A 26,080-nucleotide genomic window follows, 5' to 3' on the forward strand; every position below is an offset into this window, starting at 1 on the left:
CAATGCTAGATCTGTCACAGAAAGTGACAAATGCCCCCGAAGGATTCTCGTTATAAACCACCTATTACATGCTAGTGTGGGGGTAAAAATTGACAAAGTTCTAACTCCAGCAGTGACCTTTAAGTAAGACAAAGAAACCGCGGTACTGTTCACAACACATTGTCCATCTATGGTGACTTTATATTTTTAAATAAAAATTGAAACATTCATGTATTTGGATGGTACATAGCAGACACAACAACCACCATTTATACGTCTATAACAGTATTGACCTTGAACTAAGGCGTAGGATTCCTGGAACACGGGTCTTCAAGGCAACACATCAAACATTTATGATAATTTCACATGATATAAAAAAATAAAATCCTTTCATGCATATAATTATTAGTTTCAGAGTAGACAAGACCATCTCTGCCTATATATATTAACATCAAAATTGATCCCACAGTGACCACCTTGACCTAAGTCATAGAAACCCGAAGCTGGTTCGCAACACACCACACATCTATGGTTATTTCATATATGAAGAAAAATTAAAATCGAAGTTTCAGAGCGGACACGACCACCACCATCTATATCTATATAACATGTTTGAACCTCCATAGTGACCTTGACCTTAGTTGTAGAAACCCAAGATTTGTTCGTGGCACACTTTTTATCTATGGTAATTTAATATGTGAAAGAAAAATTGAAGTCCTTACATGCATACTGAAGTTTCAGAGCGGCCAGGACCATCACCTTCTATATTTATATAACATCAAAAATGACAAAGTTTTTACCTCCACAGTGACCTTGACCTTAGTTGTAGAAACCAGAGTGTTGTTCACGACACTATACATCTATGGATAATTCATATGTGAAAGAAAAATTAAAATCCTTTCATGCATACTGAAGTTTCAGAGTAGACACGACCACCACCTTCTATATTTATGTAACATAAAAAATGACAAAGTTTGAACCCCTACAGTGACCTTGACCTTAGTCGAAGAAACCACGAGTCTTGTTCGCAACACTATACATCTATGGTTATTTCATATGTGAAAAAAATTACAATCCTCCCATGCATACTGCAGTTTCAGAGCGAACAGGACCACCACTTTCTTTATTTATATAACATAAAACATGACAAAGTTTGAACCCCTATAGTGACCTTGACCTTAGTCGTAGGAACCCGACTCTTGTTCGCGACACACCATACATCTATGGTTATTTCATATATGAAAGAAAAATTAAAATCCTTTCATGCATACTCAAATTTCAGAGCGGACACGACCACCACTGTCTATATGTATAAAGCTGGACGGACTGACGGATGGACAGACGGACAGTTCGATTTTAATATGCCACCCTTCGGAGGCATAAAAATGGCGGCGCGTCATAGCTTTGTCAACAAATGGGTCAAATGTGTACTTGGTAAATCGAGTTAGAATAGAAATGGGGTTTTTGTAGGTTATTTTTAGAATACTAAGAATTGGACATTTCTTACATCATGTGATTTGATTTGTCTGCAGCGTTTCAGTAAATCTAAAGAACAAAAATTAAACATGGGGCGAAAAGGAAAAGAAATAATGCTGGAGGTAAAAAAAATGATTGCTCAAAAATTATTTGAAGAAGGTAAAACAAATTATTTTGTATCAAATACTTGAAATGTGCCAAGATCGACGGTTGGATGTTTAAAGAAGCGATTGAGCAGAGAGATTCTATATAAAATATTCCAAGAAGTGGTAGAAAACCAACTGTGACAGAAAGGGAGTATAGGAGGTTAGAAAGGTTAGTTAAAAGTAATAGGAGAGACAGTTTACAAGATACAACGACTAAATTTAATGAAAACAGAGACAGGCCACTAGCTAAAAGGACATTACAATTTCATGGATTTAGGCAACGAGTAGCTAGGAAGAAACTGACTATCCGAGAGGTAAATCGCAGACAACGGTTGTCATGGTTCTGAGAAAAGAGGAAACTTACTGTTGAAGGTCACTGGAAGAAAGTAATATTCTCTGATGAGTCGAAAATTGTTGTTGGGAAAGATTCTCGGATATATATCTGGAGAAAAAGGGGCGAGGGGTGGAAACCAGACCTGGCCGGGTCTCGACGCGTCAAGCCATGCTTCGAACTAATGATATGGGGGTGCACAACCTGGTACGGGGTTGGAGTTTTAACAGCTGTAGACGGCAATATAAATGCCAAAAAATATCAATCTATCCTTGACGACAACTTGTTGCCAGTTATCGCACATCATTTTTCAACTTGGGGCTTTATATTTCAAGACAATAATGCGCCAGTCCACAGCGCTCGATCAACCTAGGAATTCCTTCATAGGAATGGAATACCAATAATGAGTTGGCCAGCACAGAGCCCAGATAACAATATTATAGAGAATCTGTGGCTTCTGATAAAAAGAAAACTCCAGGGACGAGTAGGGCGAATAGAAAGTCGAGAAGATCTTTTCCGGGAAATTCAGCGTATATGGACAGATATTACTCTGGCATACATTCAAACCCTCACCGGTCAATCCCAAGATGATTATTGAGTGTTATTCGACTGAAAGGTCATCTATCCAAGTACTAGGTAAGTTACAATAGAATACAGTAAGAATGAACCGTAATATTTATCGTAAACATTTCCTTCGCTTCTGTTATTTTTTAAGCGCACCGCTATTTTGTCCGAATATATATTGCACTGTACTGTATATTCATGTAAGGAAAAACTATGATTTCCCGAGGCAGGCCACTTTTGACACCAGGGGCAAAATTTGATCAAATGCCGTAGAGGATCTATAGACCCTTTCATTTAAGCGAAAACAGTCAGTGAAGAGTTACTTCCCTTACCGGATGTGACGTAAATGGGGGATGAAACTATGCATGCCGCATAGAAAGTTATTATTGAAAAGTTAAATTCGTAATTACTGATTGTTCAATTATGATAATAACATTAAAAAATTTACGCATGCATACATAAATTCAATATCAAGACAATAGAAAAAAAATCAAAAGCAAAGACTGCGATTAATTCTCGCTACCACGGATTTATAAATCCGTGTCGCTACGGAGTGAAACAGCGAAATTTCAAAGTGAATATATTTATTAGATCTAGATTTTCTTAAATGCCAGGATAAAAAGCTAGTAACTGAATCAAATTTTAATATTTAATAAACACCCATACACACTGAAATTGCCTATAATAAATTTAAATGGCCATTTTCTAGTTTTCTGTGTTATTTTCTGTCATTTAGAAAATTCCAGCATATTTGTGACAAACCTGAAATAATATTGCCAATTCCTTTAATGATTGTTTTTCAAGCTTTAAAAGATCGATAACAGAATGCATTATGTCAATACTTACTGATTCTTTTTCATTATACCGAATAAAAAATATTTTAAAAAACCAGTGAAGGATATAATTTTTTAAATATTCCGGAAAGAACGAAAACCATATGGCATTGACTTTTATAATTTTAGATTTGCAAAAGACGATAAGATAATTTTGATATTAAAAATCTATTCTTTAAAGACCTTTTCCCAGTAACTTAATGATTTCATAGATAAATAGATGTGTATATATAAGCGCCACTGGGCCGTAACATATTAATTAACCGTATATATACAAGCGGCACTTGGCTGTGATATCATAAATCACCAGGGTGCATTTTTAGAGTTATAACATTACATCAGATTACGTCACTTTTGTTAGTTATCAAAATATTTATGGTCCGAATTGTGTTATGGATGGCACAGTCAAAAATAAGTAAAATTATAATTCAGTTAATAACAAATTTCTGTAACTTGTTTTTGTTGTTCTTATTTTTGTGATTTTTTTAAATATTTGATAAGCAGAGTATGAATTAAAAAGTATCAAGTTGAAAATATTACTTTACCCATGGAGTTAAATATATGTTTATATATCTGTGCTTTATCAGCTTAAATATATTGGTGTGATGTACGATTTTTTGAGAGTGCATTTTTTGCCGACACAAATAGTATACAGTCATGTACATTCAAAACAATTTTTACTTTTTATGCCTTTACATTTTTTTTGAAATTACATAGATTTATATTGTTTTCTTTTATTAGACTTAGTAATGCTTAAATCAAAACGATTTTTAATAAACCAGTATCTTTCAATTAATTATTACGCAGCCGTTTTTCGAAACTACAGAATCCTTACATTTTTGAAACTCAAAATATATTTTGAGTATTGTATATTAGCAGAGACATATATACATTATCTATATCTCAGGTATTAGCAAGTTAGTACGATTTTTAGAACTGCCTGGTAAAATTTTCATTATGAAGAATCTAACGAAAATGATAATCATGATCAGTTACCCAGGAATATGGTCTACTATTAAAACAATTCGTTAACCATATTATATAGTAAACATATTAATTCATTTCACCATCCTTTTATTTATCTTATCAAATTACACACAATTTTGCCAATTTCAATCTGCCAATCTTAAAAGAGAAAGGATTAAGATCTTTATATCCCTCTATAAATGTACTTAAGCGTATCAGCATTGTCCACCGTATCCCCCAATGACGTCATCCAAGGGCGATAACTTGAATACGGTCTTAAATGAAAGGGTCTATAGATGATATTAAATACAAATTATCTAAGCTCCTAGTACTTTCAGACAAAAAGATTTTTTATGTTTTTACTATATACATATAAGAAAACCTATGACCGCCGGGGCGGGGAAATTTTGCCCCAATGGCTATAATTTGATCAATCTTGGTAGAGTTTTACTACACCATACTTCATGCCAAAAATCTAACTTCTAGCCTCTGTCAATTCAAAGGAGAAGAATTTTTAAGTTTTTACTGTACACTTTTATACACTGGGGCTATAATTTGAACAACTTTGATAGAGGACCTATATGTGATGTAATATAACAAATATATCATCTCTAGTAAGTAAGTAAGTAACGGCTTCATTTAATGAGGCAACACGCTGGGAAAGCCCAGTCTTCTCTGTGAGCCTGAACAATGTACAAAACAATTTATAAAATACGATTCATCAATAAGAGATTAAATAATTACATAAGTTGATTTCATTATTATACATTCATGATTGAAATATGTGAGATCAACCTGGAACAAACAAAATACATGAGTTGATAATATATGCATACATTCAACATTGAATTGGATGTTATCAAAAGTCAAAATTAACATATATATAAAACAAATATATTTAAACGAATATAAAAACAAATATCTACATAGCATCTAAGCATAGGTACCCACCAGAGAACCACCATGTTAAGTATGTTTTTTTGAATTGTGCAAGACTGTTTGATTGCCTGATATGTAATGGTAATTTATTCCAGATTTTAGGCCCAGAGTATGCAGGAGCTTTTCTGCAAAATTCTAATCTAGGTTTGGGTATATGTAGTGTCTGTTGAGTGTGTGATCTAAGAGTTGTGTGATTTGTGTACGAAAACAAATCAGACATATAATGTGGCAATAGATTGTTCAGGGATTTATATGTAAACAAGAATTGCCTTTTTATAAAGTATGCGGTTATGTATTTTTAACCAATTCAATTCATGAAACAATATGTCTGAGGGTGTATCAATGTCTTTGTCAATAAATATGCGCTTTGAAATTGTATAAGCTTAATACATTCATACTGGTCAGTAACAGGTGTGCAATAGTATATTAACAGTTATGGGAATTGTTAATCGTTGAAATAATAAGAATTGCATGTTTTAATTAGATGTTCAATTTGACAGTTCCATGATAATCTATGATCCACATGAATTCCTAGTAATTTTTCAGAGTAAGTAAATTGAAGGTCATTTTCCTGCATTTTCAAAATGTAGTCATTGTTTGATTTAATTGTGTTGTAAATAATATTTGATGGGGAGATTATCATTGCTTTTTTTTTAAGGATTTGGTAGCATAGAGTTTCTTGCACACCAGTCGTAGATGATGTCAATGCTTTTTTGTAGTGATCTGTAGACTGAGTCAATAGATGATCCAAATGAGGTGATAGTTGTATCATCTGCAAACATGTCAATATTTGTATTTGGAAGGTTTAAAGGCATATCATTTATATATAGACTGAATAGAGCGGGGCCAAGAATGGATCCCTGAGGGACTCCAGATTCTCTAGCTTTTTTCAATTCAGAGGAAAAGATTGTGCTCAGGTGAGCTAAAAATGTTTGATTTAATGCAATCCTGGCAAATAAACTACGTTCCTCATCCTGACATTTACCATTCATTAGCAAATCTGTAATATTTGATTCCTTAACACCTGTTTTACCTTTTCCAATGATACTAGTGCACATAAAAGTAAAACATCGCTCTCACATTATCATAAACAAACAGTACCTTTGTGTTCAACTGATGTTTTTAAGTTTCAATTTATATCCCTATAAAATAGGCATTACAGTAATTAAGAAAATAGATTCCAACAAAAATCTTTACATCATTGGGCCACAAAGTGATGATGCATGCCAAATATCTGAGCTCTGCACCTCGTAATCTAAAAAGATAATTCTCAGATGTGTTTTTCTTTGCAAGTCTATAAAATCAAGTGACCCCTGGGCGTGAACCAAAGGACATGATTCATTTCGGCTTTGTTAAGTCAATAAGGCAATGCTTCATGCTAAATATCAAAGCTCTAGACTTTTAGTTCCATACAATGAAACCTAAATGTGCGTTCATTTACAAGTCTATTTGAACAAAGTAATCCCCAAGATGGGGCAAATAATTAGTAGTATTTCTTTCAAAAAGCTTTCATTTTTTTATCAGTTCAAAAGATACAGAGCGGACAAAAATTCGGACGGAAATTCTCACTAAAAAGTAGCCTAAAAGAGTCCGCTCAAGTAAAATACATGTTACAGATCGAAATATATAATTATTCTATAATAAGGATTCATACCTGAAGTACAAAATATTTCCGGAGTCGTGATGAAAACGTAAAAACAAATCCAGTCCTTCCTCCTGTTTTATTGGAACAGGTAATTTGGCGTTCAGTTCAAATAGTTGGTCCTTTTTTAGTATCTGTAATTTGCATTCAGTGTCGATATAAAGGTTTCTGCAACTTCATTTAATTATTGACAATGTTCAACTTGCGTGTCATATACTTCAACATATGTATAATAAAAGAAAAGGAAAAATTATAATGTATACAAGAGCTTTTGGTAGGACAGTACACCTGACAAATCTCATCATGCTTTATAATAAAACAATAGCTTGGATAATGTATAATTTTCAAAATTCAAAAAAGCCATAATTCTGTCAAAATCAATGTTAAAGTAATGGGCCTTGGTCATCGACCTGCTTCTATAATCCTTCATAATATTGCACATTTGTAACATAGCTTTTCATTGGAAAATCATGACATTGATATAGCTTTATATACACGACTGCTGTCGATTTATGAAGAAATCTCACTTTTTGCACTAAAAATGATGCTTGCTATATTATAAATTCGTTATAAATATTTCTGACAAGTATAATGGCTGTATATAAACGGTTGTTTGCAATATAACCATCGCCTAGCCGTTCGGGTTATACTTCCAAACAACCGTTTATATAGGGCCATATAGCCTGTCAAAAATCTTTATAACTAATAACATAAGTGTGTATGTTTTATACTGTTTGAGATACATAAATGCATGCAAAAACATAACAAAAATGTGACATTGACTGTTACACCTTGCTGGATGTATCATTGTTCCTTATTCTTCAAAAAGAAATAGTCGAGCTAAAATTATAAAGCAGTTTAATCATCATACTTGATTTAATTATAATATTTTTTATTGATATTTAGTCATTTTAACATATAATTATGACGCCACTTCCTTAAAGCCAAACTTGATTTCTTGCTTTTGAAGTTAACCAACTAGTTGCATATTTTTAATTAAAACTTGAAAATTCCCCTGAAAGATTTACCCCTACCTGCTCAACTGTATTGAATTAAGGCTCTTCACGAAACACACAAATTATTACTGATCATCTGAATAAAAGTGATTGCTGTACATTTGATAAAAGCTCTAAATATTTCTTATTTTCATATGAAAAATTTAAGGGATAGGCTCTTGCAAAAAAAATTAAAAGGTACACAATCACTTTAGTTACTTTACAGTTTTATATAAATGATTGAATAGGTGCAGGTCCATGTCATTTTATACGATTGTAAAGTTTCGATTTATGTAAAAAGTCATGTTTTTTATGCATTGTATTCATTAATATATGCATACATGTAATTACATATTTATTGTACAATGTATAACATAAAGACTAGAAAAAGAAACAAGGAGGTTCTCACCAGAAACAACTGCTTTTCAGTGTTGGAATTTATGCATTTTCAATATTTTCTAATATTAAATTTGAGCATAGACTATCTGTAAACTATAATTTGAAGAAATGCCATGAGCTGGAGCATTTAAGCTTTAGCTTAAATGGGACTAATCAAATTAATATGAACAAACTTGATAAAAGACTACCAGACAAAGTTTTGTGATATCCATCAATTATTTCAGTAAGAGATGATGTTCAAAGGTTTTTTCTATTTTTAGCTTTAGCGGCCCATAAAAGGGGCCAATCAAATTAAGATAAGCAAACTTGATAAAAGACTACCCTAGAATGCTACAGCCAAAGTTCAGTGATCATCCATCAATCAGTTTTGTAGAAGAAGATGTCTAAAGAATTTTTATTTTTAGGGCAAGAGACCCCTAAAAAGCAAACTTGATAAAAGACTACCTAATAATGCTGCAGACAAAGTTTAGTGAGCATCCATCAATTAGTTCTGTGGCCGAAGATGTTTAAAAGTTTTTCTATTTTTAGCACTCCTGACCCCTTAAAGGGGCCAATTGAAATGACATGAGCAAATTCAAGTGTGACTGTGACAAGGATGCTACAGACCAAATTTGAGGTAAATCTGCCTAGCATTTTCAAAGGAGATGATTGTTGACACATGACGATGGACGCCGGAGAATCCCCCTTTGATACTAATAGCTCACCCTGAACCTTCGGTTCTGGTGAGCTAAAACCTGAAAATTCCACTATTAATGTTACGTATTATAAGCAACACTTCTTCTTTAATTTCAAAATTTCTATTTAGTTTTCCTGAAGGTAAAAGTCACTTCAGTCTATGGTTGTCCCTTGTATTAATAGATCAATGTCTTTCTTCTTCACTTGCTCCTTATGACTGAAGGATATATTTTTGCTTACTACCTAATCAAAACTATGAATTAAAAACAAAATTTTCACTCGCCTGCCCATTTCTTTTCTGTAAAAAACTTTTGACGGACAAGAAATAGATTTGGTGAGGTCTAACATAAAACAGAATTTCTATTAATGCAATAGTATTACCTTTTCTCCTTTGTCCTTCAATTTGACAATACTTCTTTCTAATGTTATAAATTTGGCTGGGTAAAGTTCACCCCAATACTCTTGTTTGGAAGCTTGTTTGGAAGCTTGTTCAGCTTCTTCCACAATATATCGTTTCAGTTCCTCTATATTATCATCCTTTATTGAGTTGTCGATTGGAATGCATTTTTTCAGAAGATTGAATGTTGCCTCATGATCCATAAGACATCGCCGCAAATTGTAGAAAAAAGTACTTATGGTTTCTTCTTTTGACTCCTGCTTATAAATATAATGTTTTTATGATTTTCCCTCAAATATCAATATATCTAAACTATTGAAACATTTGAAAATCTCCACTTTTTTATTTCAGTAGAATGTTGTTAATGTATTACACAAGTATATCTATATTACACATATATCCGTCATCTGTGAACCATCACCAGAAGATAGCTTATCTCTTAAATGCAAAAGTAGGTCTTTGTTATATATCACTGGGCAATTATTTTTGACAATATTTTTTGTTAAATTTCACATGACAAATTTCTCAGTACTATGTCATGTTACTTCACATTTTTGTATGCCTTTGCAAGATATAAATCTATCTTAACTGAGTGACCACACTGGTAAGGCCACATTTTGACTGCAAGGATACTTAATTGATATAACCTTTACAGAAGTCAACAACGTTATCCTTTTTAACAATAATCGATGTCTGCACACATGGTGAAATAAATATGTTAATGTTTTTCTACATAAATCTGCGTAAACTATGTGACCCTTAGCCATTTAAGGCATTGTGTTATCCCAGGTAAGGATATCAGATAAAACACTTCTGATTGTTTTGACTTTAGGTTCCTGTGACCTACTAATGCATTAAACTAGAACCATAAAATAACTTTTGTAGAGAATAACATAGGCATCATTCCAGTGAAGTTTGGTTAAAATACACCATGTCGTTTAGGAGATGTTGTAAATAAAAATGAACTCTTATCTATATCTTATCATCACAACAGATCCTAATCAAATATCTGTTCACATTGTACTCAATTGAGCTGAATATAGTATAATTATTACTTTTTGTTTCCTTCAGTTTGTTTAAAAGCAACAATTATCAGGTAATGTATTTTAATTTAATGAAATCAATTTTAATGTTCTGGAAAAGAGAGATCATTTGGAAATTATTACCGAGTCATATTTTTTCCTACAAATGTAAGATTTACCTATTACTTGAATTAATAATGTCCCTGGACCGAAACTTTCTTTAAACCTTATAACATGTATATGAAACTTTTGTAAAGATCCACTTGGCAACATGCCAAATATCTAAGTTTGTGTTCCATACAAGTTATTTTCTATGAGAGTTACCAAAGTATGGGGATCAATTTCGATTACAGGGCATTATATATATATATACAAATGTATATACATTTCAAATGTATTGATCAATACAATAAGTGGTCTAGACATGGCCATGACATAATTTAGGTAGAATATGCTAATCATCACAAGGTAATCATACATTTGATATTCAGGCATTGCCTCTACTGAGTAGAAAAGTTTTGTAAAATTAAGCATGTTTCCTATATAGCTTAGGTTAAACTTTGTAACCCCTAAAAAGGGGCCTGTAAGATTTATTTAATCTTGTAAATGTCTACTAGGCAAAGTTTCATGCTAAATATATTTCATCTAGCACACAAAACAACGAAAATAAATGTGTTCCATATAAATCAATGTACGCTCGTAACCCATGGCGGAACAATTTTCACGAAGGGATATACTTTATGTTCCTTGTAACAGGGATGTGCAGAGCGCAGGTTTGACCTTCCTCAGGTCAAGGTTACACTTAATTATTTTGTATCAATTTCAATATTTCTTGTCCGATTTGTATTTTTGAGTCAAAAGAAAGAAATTAAATTTTTTTTGGCAGAAATATTACTTATAATGAGATGTGTATAACGCAGGTGATAACTTGATTTATATAGAAAATAACATAGGAAAATAAATCTAAGTTTCATTGTTTGAAACTATAATGTCTAGAGCTTAGATTATTTAGCATATTGCATTACCTTATTGATTTTTAAAAAAAACATGTCCCTTGGTTAAATATTGGCCCAAACCCCAATTAAATTATAAAGATTTATATTGGAAAAGCACATCTGAGAAATATTGTGTGAAACTACAATGCCCAAAGGTTAGAACATAATTTTGTGGACTACAAAATATACAGTATTAGTCATGCCCCTTGGGTCAATATTTGCCTTGCCCGGGGGGAGTCATAGCTTTGTATAGAAAAACACATTTAATTCTTATTTAGATGAAACTACAGTGTTATGAGTTTAGAAATTAAACCTGAATCAGTGCCTTGTTGACCTGTACAAAAATGTTTTAAATCACGCCGCTTATGTCAATATTGGCTTCGCCCTTCATGTCACTCAGTTGGTATAATCATGTATGAGAAAACACATTATTTCAGTCTTATTTTGTGAAACTACAATGCCAAAATTAAAACTGGGAGGTATAATAATGTAATTAAGCATTTGTCACCTGTTTTAATTTGTCTGCAAAAGCTCCAACAAGTATAACTGGTGGACCATAACTGTCTTTTGTACCACAAAACTCATAAATGGAAGTCAGCCAAAAGTCAACAAATTCTGGTTATATAAACATATACTCCATAATCAATTTTTGTACAAGATATAAACAAATCAAAAGTTATCTTGCTTATGTTATGAATAAAAACATAATAAAAAGAATAAGAACATTACACAATGAACTAAAGACTTATTTCAAAAAATTATAAGTATAATTCCTAATTAATTTTCTTTATTAATATGTCTTACTGTTGCTCATTTGGGTGTTGCATTAAAGTTCTTTAAAACTAAAACAACTAGAGCTATCACTGAAGATGATTAATACCCCCACCAGCAACTTTGACTTTTTGAAAATAATTGGTCTTAAGTTGAAACTTTTGAACTCAACCTATAGTAAATTAAGTAACAACTGTGTACAAAGAATTATTTCAATTATTTGTAATACAAACTGGGGCCTTCATATAAGCTTGTTATACACAAAGTTTGATTACAATATCTCATTTCTAACTCTAGTTATTGTCTGGAAACCATTTTTTTTTTTAATTTTTAGTATTGGTGACATTTACCTTGACACAAGGAGGTCAAATGCAAAACCAACCAGGGTCTTCATATATGTTTTGCTAAACACCAAGTTTGATTACAATGTCTCATTCCTAACGCTAGTTATTGTCAGGAAACCATTTTTTTTGTATTTGCGACCTTGCGGGTCAAAATACAATACCAACCCGGAATTCCACATAAGGTTGCTATATACCAAGTTTGATTACAATACCTAATTCCAAACTCATCATAGTTATCATCGGGAAACCATGATGTGGACTGATCGAGGGATGGACGGACCAACCGACTGGCCCATCAACTGACAAGCTAACTCCCATATACCCCCCTTAAATACGTTTGTCGGGGTATAGTAATTTTCAGCATTATATCCTTTAGATATCCACGAAAAAAGCATGTATTTCAATACAATTTAAAGTTTAAAATATATCTTAAATATTCTGGAGAATGTTTAGTATTATTGCATTGAATAGTGAGCACAATATATTCAAGTATTCATTATCTTTTGATTTCTGACAAATGAAATACCTGATATTTTCCAATTTTTGTTACCATCTTCAACTATATCATTTACTTGTTTCGATATGTCAGTGACTAGTAGATATACAGCTTTTTTGGTTAAGAAAACCTGGTGGGTATCATAAAATTCTGTCTGTCCTGCAAAGTCCCAAATTGAGACATCCGCTGTTTTTGAATCTTGAGTCGGCATCTGCATACTTTCATGTAGAGTATCCTAAGAATGTTTGTATAATTTGTAATGAAACTTTAAATTGTTATAGTAAACAGGTACATTTCTGAAAAGTGTAGTAGTACCCCAAAAGATATCACAATATGCCTTCCATCAATTACACTTATTTAAGAGGCTGAAAATTTGCAATGCATTTTAAGCTCTTTAAAATGAAAATTAAGGCCAAACGTTAAAGGGACTTAAAGAGGTTTTTTGACAGAACGGGACTGCAAATATTTTTTTGAGATTATTACTCTATTTGGTGTAGATCTATACTTATAACTTATGTGCAAAATTTCAGATCATTGGCTTGTTCCGTTTTACCAAAATAATAATTATAATAGTGAAAAGTGACCCAAAATTAAGAAGCGTTTAAATGCTTTCACTCGAATCGGACAGAGAATAGCACAAACATCAGATTTTCAATGTTTTTCCTGTATGTTTCTTAGTTATATTCTATTTCCATTTCTGTTTTAAAAGCTCGTGTTGATCTATGCGGAATATTAAAATTTAATGTTTTTAGGCTTATCAACCTCGGTGGAGTTCCTTTAACAATGTGCAAGTTTGATATAAACTTTAATAAATAAGATAAATAAATAATATATATACTGTGCTCCTCTTAGTTCGCGGTACTTAAAGAATCATCATACCAAAAAATATTCCTATAATTACTATAACAGTATGTTTAACATACCTGTAAATCTTTAACAATCTCAATATCACTATATTTTACTCCATTTGAAGTAAAAGCTTCCTCTTCATCATTGACAACTTTTTGGTTAGCTGAAAGAGGAAAATGGTGTAATAATATTCTGAAAAGTGTAGTAGTACTTCAAGAAAAAACAGAACTAAGGCACTAAGTCAAACACTTCATATTTGTTATATTGTTTGATCAAACCCCTTCCTGAAGCTTTACATCTAACAAACACTGTCAAGGTCATTTGGCAACTTTCCTGCTAATACAGGCCAGACAAGAATGCATTTGTGCACAAATGCTATGACACCGCATTGATATAACAGAAGTAGATTTTTTGTTCCTATACAATTGAACTTTGCCATGACAAAGTTATAGTCCGGACGCGATTGTGTGGACCTATAATCTCTCAAAGTGTGATTTTGACCTTTAAAAAGAGACATGGTTTTTGGACGCAACACAACATTGTCATGTAAAAGACATTTGAGTCAAGTTATTTCAAAATTCCTCAATGCAGGACAAAACTGCAGTCTGGACATTATTGTTGTGTAAGTGGGGATGCACTAGCGGACAGACAGACATGAGCCTTAGCCATAACACATCGTCTTGATGTGTTAGATATTTGTGCCAAATTATTTGAAAATCCTTCATTGCATGACAAAATTACAGTCCGGATATGAATGTGTATCTTTAAACTCTTATCAAGAGAATGAGTACAATCAAACTATAAGTGTGACCTTGACCTTGAAGGAAGAGACAGGGGTCTGAGACACGACATGTTATCTTGATATGGTTGACATTTTTGCTAAGTTTTTAAAAAATCCTTCAATGCATGTGTACTAATTAACTCTAATTGTGTAAATGTGAAACTTTAAAGTTTGCGTGACCTTGACATTTGAGGTAGGGATATGATTTTTAAATGCAAGACATCATCTTGATTGGTAAACATTTATGCAAAGTTATTCTAAAATCCTTCGATGCATGACAAAGTTACAGCCCGGAAACAGTTGTGTGTACCTAATTGTGGAAACTTCAAACTGTGAGTGTGAACTTGACCTTTGAGGAAGGAACGTAATTTTTTAATGCGACACATCATCTTGATGTGGTAGACATTTATTTATGTCTGGTTATTTTAAAATACTTCAATGCATGACAAAGTAACAGTTCAGACAGGAATATGTGTACCTATTAACTCTTATTGTGAAAAAGTGAAACTTCAAAATGTTAGTGTGACATTGACCTTTGAGGTACGGACGTAATTCTTAAATGCGACACATCGTCTTGATGTGGTAGACATTTATTCCAAATTATTTTAAAATTCTTCGATGCATGATAAAGTTACAGCCTGGACACAATTGTGTGTACCTATTAACTCTAATTGTTGAAACTTCAAAATGTTAGTGGGAACTTGACCTTTGAGGTAGGGACGTATTTTCTTGACGCCACACATCGTCTTCATGTAACAGACATTTATGCCAAGTAATTCTAAAATCCTTCAAGTAATGCATGACAAAGTTACAGCCCGGACACAATTGTGTGTTCCAATTAACTCTAATTGTGGAAATGTGAAACTTAAAAGTTAGTGTGACCTTGACCTTTGAGGTAGGGACGTGATTTTCGGATGCAACATATGGTCTTGATGTGCCAAGTTATTCTAAAATCCTTCGATGCATGACAAAATTACAGTCCGGACACGAATATGTGTACCTATTAACTCTAATTGCGATAATGTGAAACTTTATCATCATGATGTGGTAGACATTTATTTGTTTCTGGTTATTTTAAAATACTTCAATGCACGACAAAGTTACAGTCCGGACACGAATATGTGTACCTATTAACTCTAATTGTGATAATGTGAAACTTCAAAATGTTAGTTTGAACTTGACCTTTGAGCTAGAGATGTAATTTTGGATGCAACACATCGTCTGGGTGTGGTAGACATTTGTGCCAAGCTGTTTTAAAATCCCTCAATGTTTGACAAAGTTACAGTCCCGACAAGAATAAAAGGGGACGCAAAGATAGACTGACGGACGGTGCGATAATAATATGCTGCCATTCAGCGATATAAAAACATAATGATTATTATAAACATAGTGTGAATCATAATGTCATTATAATGTGCTCAAATTGTTTGTATCTCTACAAGGATCACAATTGTCTTGCTACAGTTCATGACATGAATTATTTCATAAATATCTCTAAAAATCATGACCTTTAGACTTAATCCCAGCTATTGAATATTTTACATAAATATTGCATATTATGTATTAGAGGTTTAAATGTAAGTTGTTTCCTTTCACGCAAAAAGATTTTGTAAGTTTTTACTATATGTACAAAATGAAAATCAATGACCCTGAGGCGGGCCAATCATGACTACAAGGCTATAATTTGCAGTCTTAGTAAAGGTCTACTATACAATAACAAATATCCTACCTCTAGCCTTTGTCAATTAAGATTTACATATATAAAAAACCTATGACCCCCAGGGCAGGGCCAATTTTGACACTACAGGCAACGTTTGAACAACTTTGTTATTGGACTTATAGATGACATCATATACCAAATATCAAAGCTCTTAGCCTTGTACCTTCAGATAGATTTAATAAGTTTTTACTAAATGTACATAATGAAAATCAATGTTAAGCGAAAACGATTTTTTAAGATAACACTATATACATATACAATGTATGTAAAACCTATGATATCCAACCACCAAAGCGGGGCCAATTTTACACTAAAGGCAAAACTTGAACAACTTTGGCAGAGGACCTAATTATTAGATGATATCATATACCAAATAGACAAGAAGATTTTTATGTTTGTACTAATTATGTACATAGTGAAAATCACTGACCCCCAGGGCGGGGACATTTTTGACCCAAGGGCTTTAATTTGAACAATCTAGGAAGAGGTCTACCAGACAATGCCACATACAAAATATCTAAGCTCTAGAACGTGTGAGTCTTTTAAAGATTTTTTTTTAAATTTATTCTTGGGTTTTATTTTTTTCATTCCTTTTGGTTGCCATGGCAAGCAGATTTCTGCATGGAATCAAATTTTTTAAACAACTTTAGAAGCCCTTTACCAAAGGAGCAATTTAGCCAAGTTTAGTTGAAATTAGACTAATGGTATTTCAAAAGAAGATTTTTTTAATTCACTATACTTTCTATATAAAACACGCACGCACGCACACACACACACACACGCACGCACACGCACACACACACACACACACACACACACACACACACAGATGAATCGCTGTATGCCATCGCAGATGCTGCCTTGGCATAAAAATATTGATTACAATTAAGTTATTTCTATTGGTCTTAATGTCATATGAACTATATCCCTATATCATAAATGCTACATGGAATAAGATGACATGCCCGTGGGCAGCATGTCGAGTCCGCATGTCTTAATTCAAAACAGAACCTATAAGCTTCAGATCAAGGAGGAAGGTGCATAAATATGTCAAATGTGCGCAACAATCTTGACAATAAATCATCTTAGATGAAATTGACCTCTGACCTGATGACTTGGTTCGTGTTCATAACATGAAGTCTGATGATGAACATTTGTTCCTACAAAGTTCATGTTATTTATAAAATACCTTCATGCATGAAGAAGTTATGGCATGAAACAAGTTTGGACGTACGTAAACACACACAACACTGAACAACATTTTTGACAACTATGTCAAGCTCAGCGCAAGCGGATTTACAAAAATCCTCAGACCATAACACAACAAAGCATAAGCAAGATGGGGACAAACAAATTTTGATATTTTTAATTGATCCTTGACCTCTTGTCACCTTGACCTTCATTTCGTGCAAAACAACTCAACTGACGGACGCACATATCCCAAACCTCTAAAAGTGAAGAGTGTTTAATAAGTCGACCTCACCACAAGCAGGCTCAACAATTTCAGAATCCTCTGACCAATTAGCATAATTCTTCAAACCATAAGCAAGATACGCCAAAAAACAAATTTTAATATTTTCATTTGACCATTGACCACTTTTGGCATTGGCCTTCATTTTACGCTAGACACAATGGAGAACATTTGTGCTAAGTTACATTGAAATCTATCCATGTATATAGAAGTTATACTCACAAATGAATATTTTTTACTATTTTGCTATTTGACCCCTGACCCCTAAGAATGAACTTGGCCTTTGCCACAGACACCTAAACTTTTGGCGCGACACTCTCAATCGAGAATATGTGTCTCGAGTTATTCTAAAATTCCTCAATGCATGTAGAAGTTACGCTCCAGACACGATTTTGGGGTGACCCAAAAGTGGGACTTTTACCTCTGAGCGGCTGACCTTGGTTTTTTGTGCAACACGGAAGGGCACACATACACAGAACTATATGCAACAGTGACGACTAAGTCGAGCTCACCACAAGCCGGCTCGACAACAAGAGCTGTCACAGACGCTCGACTAATCAAATACTGGACACAGTAAGGAATACTAAAGTATGAAAGAAAATTCAATTACGATATAATATATTTCTTCTCATGACAAGAAGTTATAGTTGTAACGTACTTTAGTTCCAAGTTCAAGGGAGAATAATTCTAGAAACAGTCATACTACTAGAGTTATGGACCATGTCACACAACATGTGTGTAATGATAAGAAATATAAATTTGAAGTTTAAGTTAAAATTAAGTTGATTTCAAGTTAAAAAGTAAAGAAGTTATAATATTTCTTAAGGAAAATTCTAAGTTAAAAGGGAGATAAATCTGAAAAATCTTGCTTCAAGAGTTATGAACCTTTTCACATAAGATCTGTTTTACGTAAAAAAAGAGGTATTTAAATTTTGAGGTAGATACCTTTAAAACTAATGAAGTTATAGTAATAAATAACATTTTTTAAGTAAAAAATATAAGTAAATGGGGAGATAATTCTTGCAATATTGGTGCTAGAGTTATGAACCTTGTCATATAAGATGTAATTAATAATAAGAAACATAAATTATATTTGAAGTATTAAGTTAATCATTGAAGAAATAAAGAAGAAACAGTAAAAATAATATTTTTTAAGGAAAATTGTATGTTCAAGGGGAGATAAATCTGATAATATCGGTGCTAGAGTTATGAGCCTTGTCACATTGAATGTGGTAGATGATAAGGAACATATTCAGGATTATCCTTTCAGAAATAAAGAGGTAACAGTAAACAAGAGGGCCATGATGGCCCTGAGGTCGCTCACCTGTATATAGGCCCCCGAAGCGGGGCCAGTTTAAACCCCAGGGCTTTTATTTGAACAAACTTGGAATTAAGACACCAATTGTAACATGTTTCATGCTTCACATCTAAGCTCTAGCTCATTGAATTTTTTAAAAGAAGATTTTTTAAGTTTTTACTATACACATATAGTTAAAAACATGACACGCTTTTGGCGGGGCCAGTTTTAACCCCAGGGCTTTTATTTGAACAAACTTTGTAGACACTTATTAGAAGATGTTTCATGCTTAATATCTAAACTCTAGCTATTTGGGTTTTTTCAAAGAAGATTTTTAAGTTTTTGCTTTACACATATAAGGAAATCAATGACCCCCGGGGCGGGGCCAATTTTGACCCCAGGGCTTTAATTTGAACAACTTTGTAGACACTCACTAGAAGATGTTTCATGCTTAATATCTAAACTCAAGCTATTTGGGATTTTTTCAAAGAAGGTTTTTTTAAGTTTTTGCTATACACATATAAGGAAAATCAATGACCCCCAGGCGGGGCCAATTTTGACCCCAGGGCTTTTATTTGAACAAACTTTGTAGACACCCATTAGAACATGTTTCATGCTAAATATCTTAGCTCAAGCTCTTTGAGTTCTTTAAAAGAAGAATTTTTAAGTTTTTACTATATGCATATAGGGAAAATCAATGACCCCCCTTGTGCGGGGCCAATTTTGACCCCAGGGCTTTTATTTGAACAAACTTGGTAGACACTCACTAGAAGATGTTTCATGCTAAATATCTTAGCTCTAGCTTTTTGGGTTCTTTAAAAGAAGATTTTTTAAGTTTTTACTATATGCATATAGGGAAAATCAATGACCCCCTGGGGCGGGGCCAATTTTGACCCCAGGGTTGTTTTTTTTAACAAACTTGGTAGACACTCATTAGAAGATGTTTCATGCCAAATATCTAAGCTCTAGCTCTTATGGTTCTTTAAAAGAAAATATTTAAAGTTTTTTCTTTCGGTTGCCATGGCAACCAGAGTTCTGCATGGAATTAAATTCTTTGAACAATTTTTAAAGGTGACCACCAAAGGAACATTCCTGTGAAGTTTGGATGAAATTGGCTTAGCGGTTTATGAGGAGATGTCATTTGAAAATACATGTAATTATTGTAGTTTGTCATCGAATGATTTTCAACGTTATTTTAAAGCTATAAATGATCCTGATTCAGTTTTTTATCAACCAGATGATGATGTTTTATATTTTAATAATAGGTACTTGGATGGTGAATTGAATATTATGTTTTCTGAGTTAAATATACCATTTAGTAACCTGGAAATAATAAAAGCATGTATAAACTTAAACTCTGGGAAATCAGCAGGTTCCGACTACTTATTAAATGATTTTTTTTAAATACGGTTCCTGTTCAACTCATTTTATTAATACTCTAAATAATCTTTTTAATAAAATATTTGATTTAGGTTACTTTCCGTAACAAGGGACCGAAGGCTTTATAGTACCGCTTCATAAAAAGGGTGACATTAATGACCCAAGTAACTATAGAGGAATAACTTTACTAAGTTCTTTTGGTAAATTATTTACAAACAAGATTGCATTTGAGAAAAAATGCTATGCCACCGCATTAATTCAATACTAAATAGTAGTGTAGGAACAGATTTTTTTTTGTTTCTATACAATTGAAGATTGAAATAATGCATATCTAATTCTTATTATCAGATAAGTGGTTAAATCTATTGTTAACTCAATAAAAGATCAGAGTAGGAATATATCAATGCAGTTAGGTCTAGTGAATTTGGTGGTGAAGGTCCTATTTCACACAGCCTAATTTTCAAGACTGCATCAAAAGACAACATGTAATACACTTTGTCAAAATCTAGGTCAGCTGATATCAAAGTTCATTTTGACACTAGAGGCAAAATTTGAACATCTTTGGTAGAGTACCTATAGATGATATCATTTAACAAATATTAAAGCTCTAAGCCTTGTACCTTCTGACAATAAGATTTTTTTATTTTTTTACTATACGTATATATTGAAAATCAATGACCCCGGGGCTGGGGCAATTTTTGACCCCAGGGCTATTATTTGAACAATCTTGCAAGAAGAGGTTCACTTCACAATGTTTCATGCAAAATATCTAACCTCTAGCATTTGTCAATTGCCAGAAGAATTTTTTTTAAAGTTTTTTACTATGTAAATATGAGGAAAATCAATTACCCCCCCCCCCCCAAGGCGGGGCCGATTTTGACCCAAGGGCTTTAATTTGAACAATCTTGGTATAGGTCTATCAGACAATGCCTTATGCAAAATATCTAAGTTCTAGGCCTTTTGGTCTTTACAAGAAGGTATTTTAAGTTTTTCACTATATGTACATATAGTGAAAATCAATGACCCCGGGGCAGGGCTGATTTTGACCCAGGGCTATAATTTAAAGAGTCTTGGTAAGGGTCGACAGACAATGCATTATGCAAAAATATCTAACCTCTAGGCCTATGGGTCTTTACAAAAAGTTATTTTAAGTTTTTACTATATGTACATATAGTGAAAATCAATGACCCCCGGGGCGGGGCCGATTTTGACCCCAGTGCTATAATTTGAACAATCTTGGTAAAAGTGTACCAGACAATGCCTTATGCAAAATATCTAAGCTCTAGGCCTTTTGGGTCTTTACAAGAAGACTTTTTAAATTTATTCTTATAATTCCTTTTGGTTGCCATGGCAACCAGATTTCTGCATGGAATTAAATTCTTTGAACAACTTTGGAAGCCCTTCACCCAAGGATCAATCCTGCCAAGTTTGGTTGAAATTGGACTAGTGGTTTTTCACAAGAAGATTTTTTAAGTTCACTATATAATCTATATAACACACACACAAACACACAAACAAACACACACACACACACACACACACAGGTGAATCGCTATATGCCACCGCATCGCAGATGCTGCGGTGGCATAAAAATTTAAATGATAGATTAAATACTTGGGCAGAAAAATATCACGTCTACATTGAAGCTCAGTCCGGTTTAGACAACAAATGGGAACCATAGATAACATTTTTGTTTTGCACGGCCTTATTACGTATATGTTGAATAACAATAAGAAACTATATGCTGCGTTTGTTGATTTTACTAAGGCTTTTGACTATTTAGTAAGAGATATTATATGGTTTAAATTAATTAAATATGGTGTAAGAGGTAAAATGTTAGACGTTATTAAATCAATGTACGAAAGTGTAAGATCCAGAATAAAATATCAAAATGTTTTGAGTGAAGAATTTTCATGTGTGTTAGGCGCCCCCCAAGGAGAATCGTTATCACCTTTTTTGTTCGCCATGTATCTTAATGATATAGAAGAATATTTTATTATGAATAAATTTGAAGGAGTTAATTTAGGTTTCTTAAAATTGTTTTTACTTTTATATGCAGATGATATCGTTATTCTATCTGAAACAGAAGAAGGCTTACATAAAGGTTTATTGTTATTTGAGAATTATTGTGATAAGTGGAGATTAACGGTAAATATTAAGAAAACTAAAATAATGATTTTCAGAAAAGGCAGATTAAGACATAACATTTCATTCGTATATAAAGGAGAAAATTTAGAAATTGCCGAAAAATTTACTTATTTAGGAGTAGTCTTTACAACTGGTGGATCTTTTAATACTTCTTTTGAAACATTATCTAGTCAGGCTTTGAAGGCATTATATAAGTTACAACTAGATTTGATTAAATTCCCATGTATAACTGTGAAACATAAACTAGACCTTTTTGATAAATTGATCTCACCAATTTTGAATTATGCTTCAGAGGTAAGCGGTATATATGATTGTTGTAAATAAGAAAAAGTGCATTTAAATTTTTGTAAAAAAAATGTTAGACGTCAGACTACAAACTCAGAACAATTTTATTTATGGTGAATTAGGTAGAACAAATTTGAAATGCAAAAGAATTGTAAGTGTAATAAAATATTGGTTTAAAATTATACAGCTTGAAGATATAAAATATGTTAAAATAGTTTATGATTTATTGTACAGAGAGTTACAGGTAAGACCTAACAAAAAACATGGGTTAGAAGTGTTAAAGATTTATTACAGTCGCTTGGTTTTAATGATGCATGGTTATGTCAAGGCGTAGGCAATGTAGATGTATTTATTAGTTTAGTAAACAAAGAGTAAATGATGTTTTTTATCCAAAATTGGTTTTCAGAAATAAATAACTCATGTAGAGCTCGTACATATGTAATATTTGCAGATTTTAAATTTCAAAAGTATTTAAACTGTATTAATATTGAAAAATTTAGAATTGCTCTGTCCCGGCTAAGAGTTTCTTCACATAGACTCGAGATTGAAACCGGCAGGTGGAAAAAACCTAGTGCTATACCTTTTGATGATAGGAAATGTAAAAATTGTTTTATTTTGGAAGATGAATTTCACTTTATTTTAGAATGTTCTCTATATAATGAATTACGAAAAAAATATATAAAAAAAAACACTTTTGGAAAAGACCAAATATACCTAAATTTGTTACATTGATGAATTCAGAAAATGAAATAGAAATTAGAAACTTATCAATGTATATATTTAAAGCTTTCGATGTTCGAAACACTATTCTTTATAGTTAATTAAAAGTTTGCCCCAAAGGCTGTATCACTGTATCTTACATACACTTATTTTCGTTTTGTTTTGTGATTAACTTCCTTATTAATAGGATGGTATCTTTCCTTAGTATTTATTTACCAGTATATGAATTGAGACATGTTGATAGTATATTCTATCTATAGTTTACGTGTAACTTAATGATATATGTTTTATAATATTAACAAAATAATGTGTAACTTAGTGATATATGTTTTATAAAGTGTGACATTGACCATTTGATTGTATTGTATGCTTTGTTATATGTACTGTGTATGCATGGACATATTGTCCAAATGTACTTTTGAAATAAACTTGAAACTTTGAAGCAAAAGTTTACGGACGGACGAAAAAGCGATCACAAAAAACTCACCCTGTCACTTTGGTGAGCTAAAACTAGAAATGTGTCCATAGGACACGGGTGCCCCCGCCGCGCCACTATTCTGTCAATCTTATGACTCTAGGTCAAATATTTTTTAAAAACTAAAAATCTTTTACTTATTTAAGGGCAAGAACTTTACAAATACTGAATAAATCCACAAGCAAACCCCAAGGTGCATAAAGTACACATGCTGACCACTATTCTTGTAAACTTTCAGGCCTACAATTGAAATACTTTTTGAGCTATACACGAACAAGTTGAAAATTGCAAATTTATTCTACTGGAAGTCAAGGGCAATAACTCTAACAAAACTGGAAAAAATCCACATGCAAAGTCCCAGGTGCATAGCTTCACAGTGAGGTGAATCATTATTCCTGTAATTTAGTGATGTTGATCATAATTCCTGTAAAGTTGGTTGATTCTAACTGAAGCACTGAAGGAACAAATAACAACATAATGAAAAGGTTTTAGTAAGTCAAGGGAAATAACTCTACAAATACTGGATAAATCCATAAGCGAAACCCCAGGTGCAAAACTAAATATGCTGAGCAACCTTCCAATGCGGTTTAATGACTCTATGTCAAATCCTTTTTGAGTTAAATGCGACACAAGTTGAAAATTGCAAAAGATTTTCTAAGTCAAGGGCAATTACTATAAAAATACTAAAAATATCCAGACGAAAATACCCAGGTGCACAATAACACATGCTGATCAACATTCCTGTAAAGTTTCATGACTCTAGGTCAATTAATTTTTGAGTTACGTGCGACACAAAGGAGAACGGACGGACGGACATTCTTACCAGAGCTACATTATGGGTTTTCTTTTGTTATTTCATTTGTTCTTTTTAACCCCACAATGCAGAAAATAATTCCACAAGAGAAACGGAATGAATGAAATCAAAGACATCTATTGTTATGAGAACAATATACCAAACCCCATAATGTAGCTCTGGTTTTTACGGACGGAAGGACGGACGGGCGGACGTCCTCACATTTGTATTCTTGTTGGGTATTTTACTGTGTAAAAAAGTACCCAACAATACATCAAAATCATTAAAAATACCCAACAATACATACGGAATGAGTAGGATTGGTTTTTGTTGGGTATTTAGTACCGAACATATACCCTCTCGTGCGCTCAGACATGGGTAAATCTAAATGCCCGCCACTAAAAGTGGGGGCACAATAATATTTTTTAAGGAAAATTTTAAGTTCAAAGGAAGATAAATTTTAAAATATTGGTGATACAGTTATGAACCTTGTCACATAAGATGTGGTTCATAATAAGTAACATATATTTGAAGTATGAATTAGATCCCTTAAGAAATAAAGAAGAAACTGTAAAAATAATATTTTTGAAGGAAAATTCTAATTTCAAGGGCAGATAAATCTAAAAATATCGGTGCTAAAGTTATGACCATTGTCACATATAAAGTGGTTGATGATAAGGAACATATATTTGAAGTATCAAGTTGATTCCTTACGAAATAAAGAAGTAACAGTAAAAAATAATATTTTTAAGGAAAATTAAAAAAGTTAAAGGGGAGATAAATCTTAAAATATGGTGCTAGAGTTATGAACATTGTCACATAAGATGTAGTTGATGCTAAGGAACATATATTTGAAGCATGAATTTGTTCCCTTAAGAAATACAGAGGTGACAGTAAAAACTAATATTTTTAAAGGAAAATTCTAAGTTCAAGGGGAAATAAATATGAAAATATTGATGCTAGAGTTATGAACCTTATCACATAAGATATGGTTAATGATAAGAAACATATATTTGAAGTTTGAAGTTGATACCTTAAGAAATGAAAAAGTTATAGTGAAAAATATTTTACTGCACCAAAACTTCAATCTGAAATCTGGACGCGGACGCCTGAGCAAGTAGGGCAGCTCTCAATATACATTGTACAGTAAAGCTAACAAGAGCCACTGCCGGGCTAGGGCTATGCTCGACT

General features: G+C 32.7%; 1 protein-coding gene across 1 annotated transcript in view; it reads right to left on the minus strand.

The window, feature by feature from the left end:
* LOC132715357 (probable serine/threonine-protein kinase roco4) overlaps positions 1 to 26,080 on the minus strand; it is a gene marked incomplete at its 5' end in the record, with an annotated part of 38,230 nt that overhangs the window by 3,367 nt on the left and 8,783 nt on the right. The window contains 5 exons of the mRNA XM_060698348.1: positions 6,889 to 7,010; positions 9,327 to 9,599; positions 11,868 to 11,974; positions 13,001 to 13,205; positions 13,894 to 13,982. Of these exons, the coding sequence (XP_060554331.1) occupies positions 6,889 to 7,010; positions 9,327 to 9,599; positions 11,868 to 11,974; positions 13,001 to 13,205; positions 13,894 to 13,982 (796 nt within the window). The remainder of the gene's footprint in view (positions 1 to 6,888; positions 7,011 to 9,326; positions 9,600 to 11,867; positions 11,975 to 13,000; positions 13,206 to 13,893; positions 13,983 to 26,080) is intronic.

Source organism: Ruditapes philippinarum, unplaced genomic scaffold (assembly GCF_026571515.1).
Source record: "Ruditapes philippinarum isolate M1 unplaced genomic scaffold, ASM2657151v2 ctg1665_1_1_1_1, whole genome shotgun sequence".
Classification (NCBI taxonomy): Eukaryota; Metazoa; Mollusca; class Bivalvia; order Venerida; family Veneridae; genus Ruditapes; species Ruditapes philippinarum.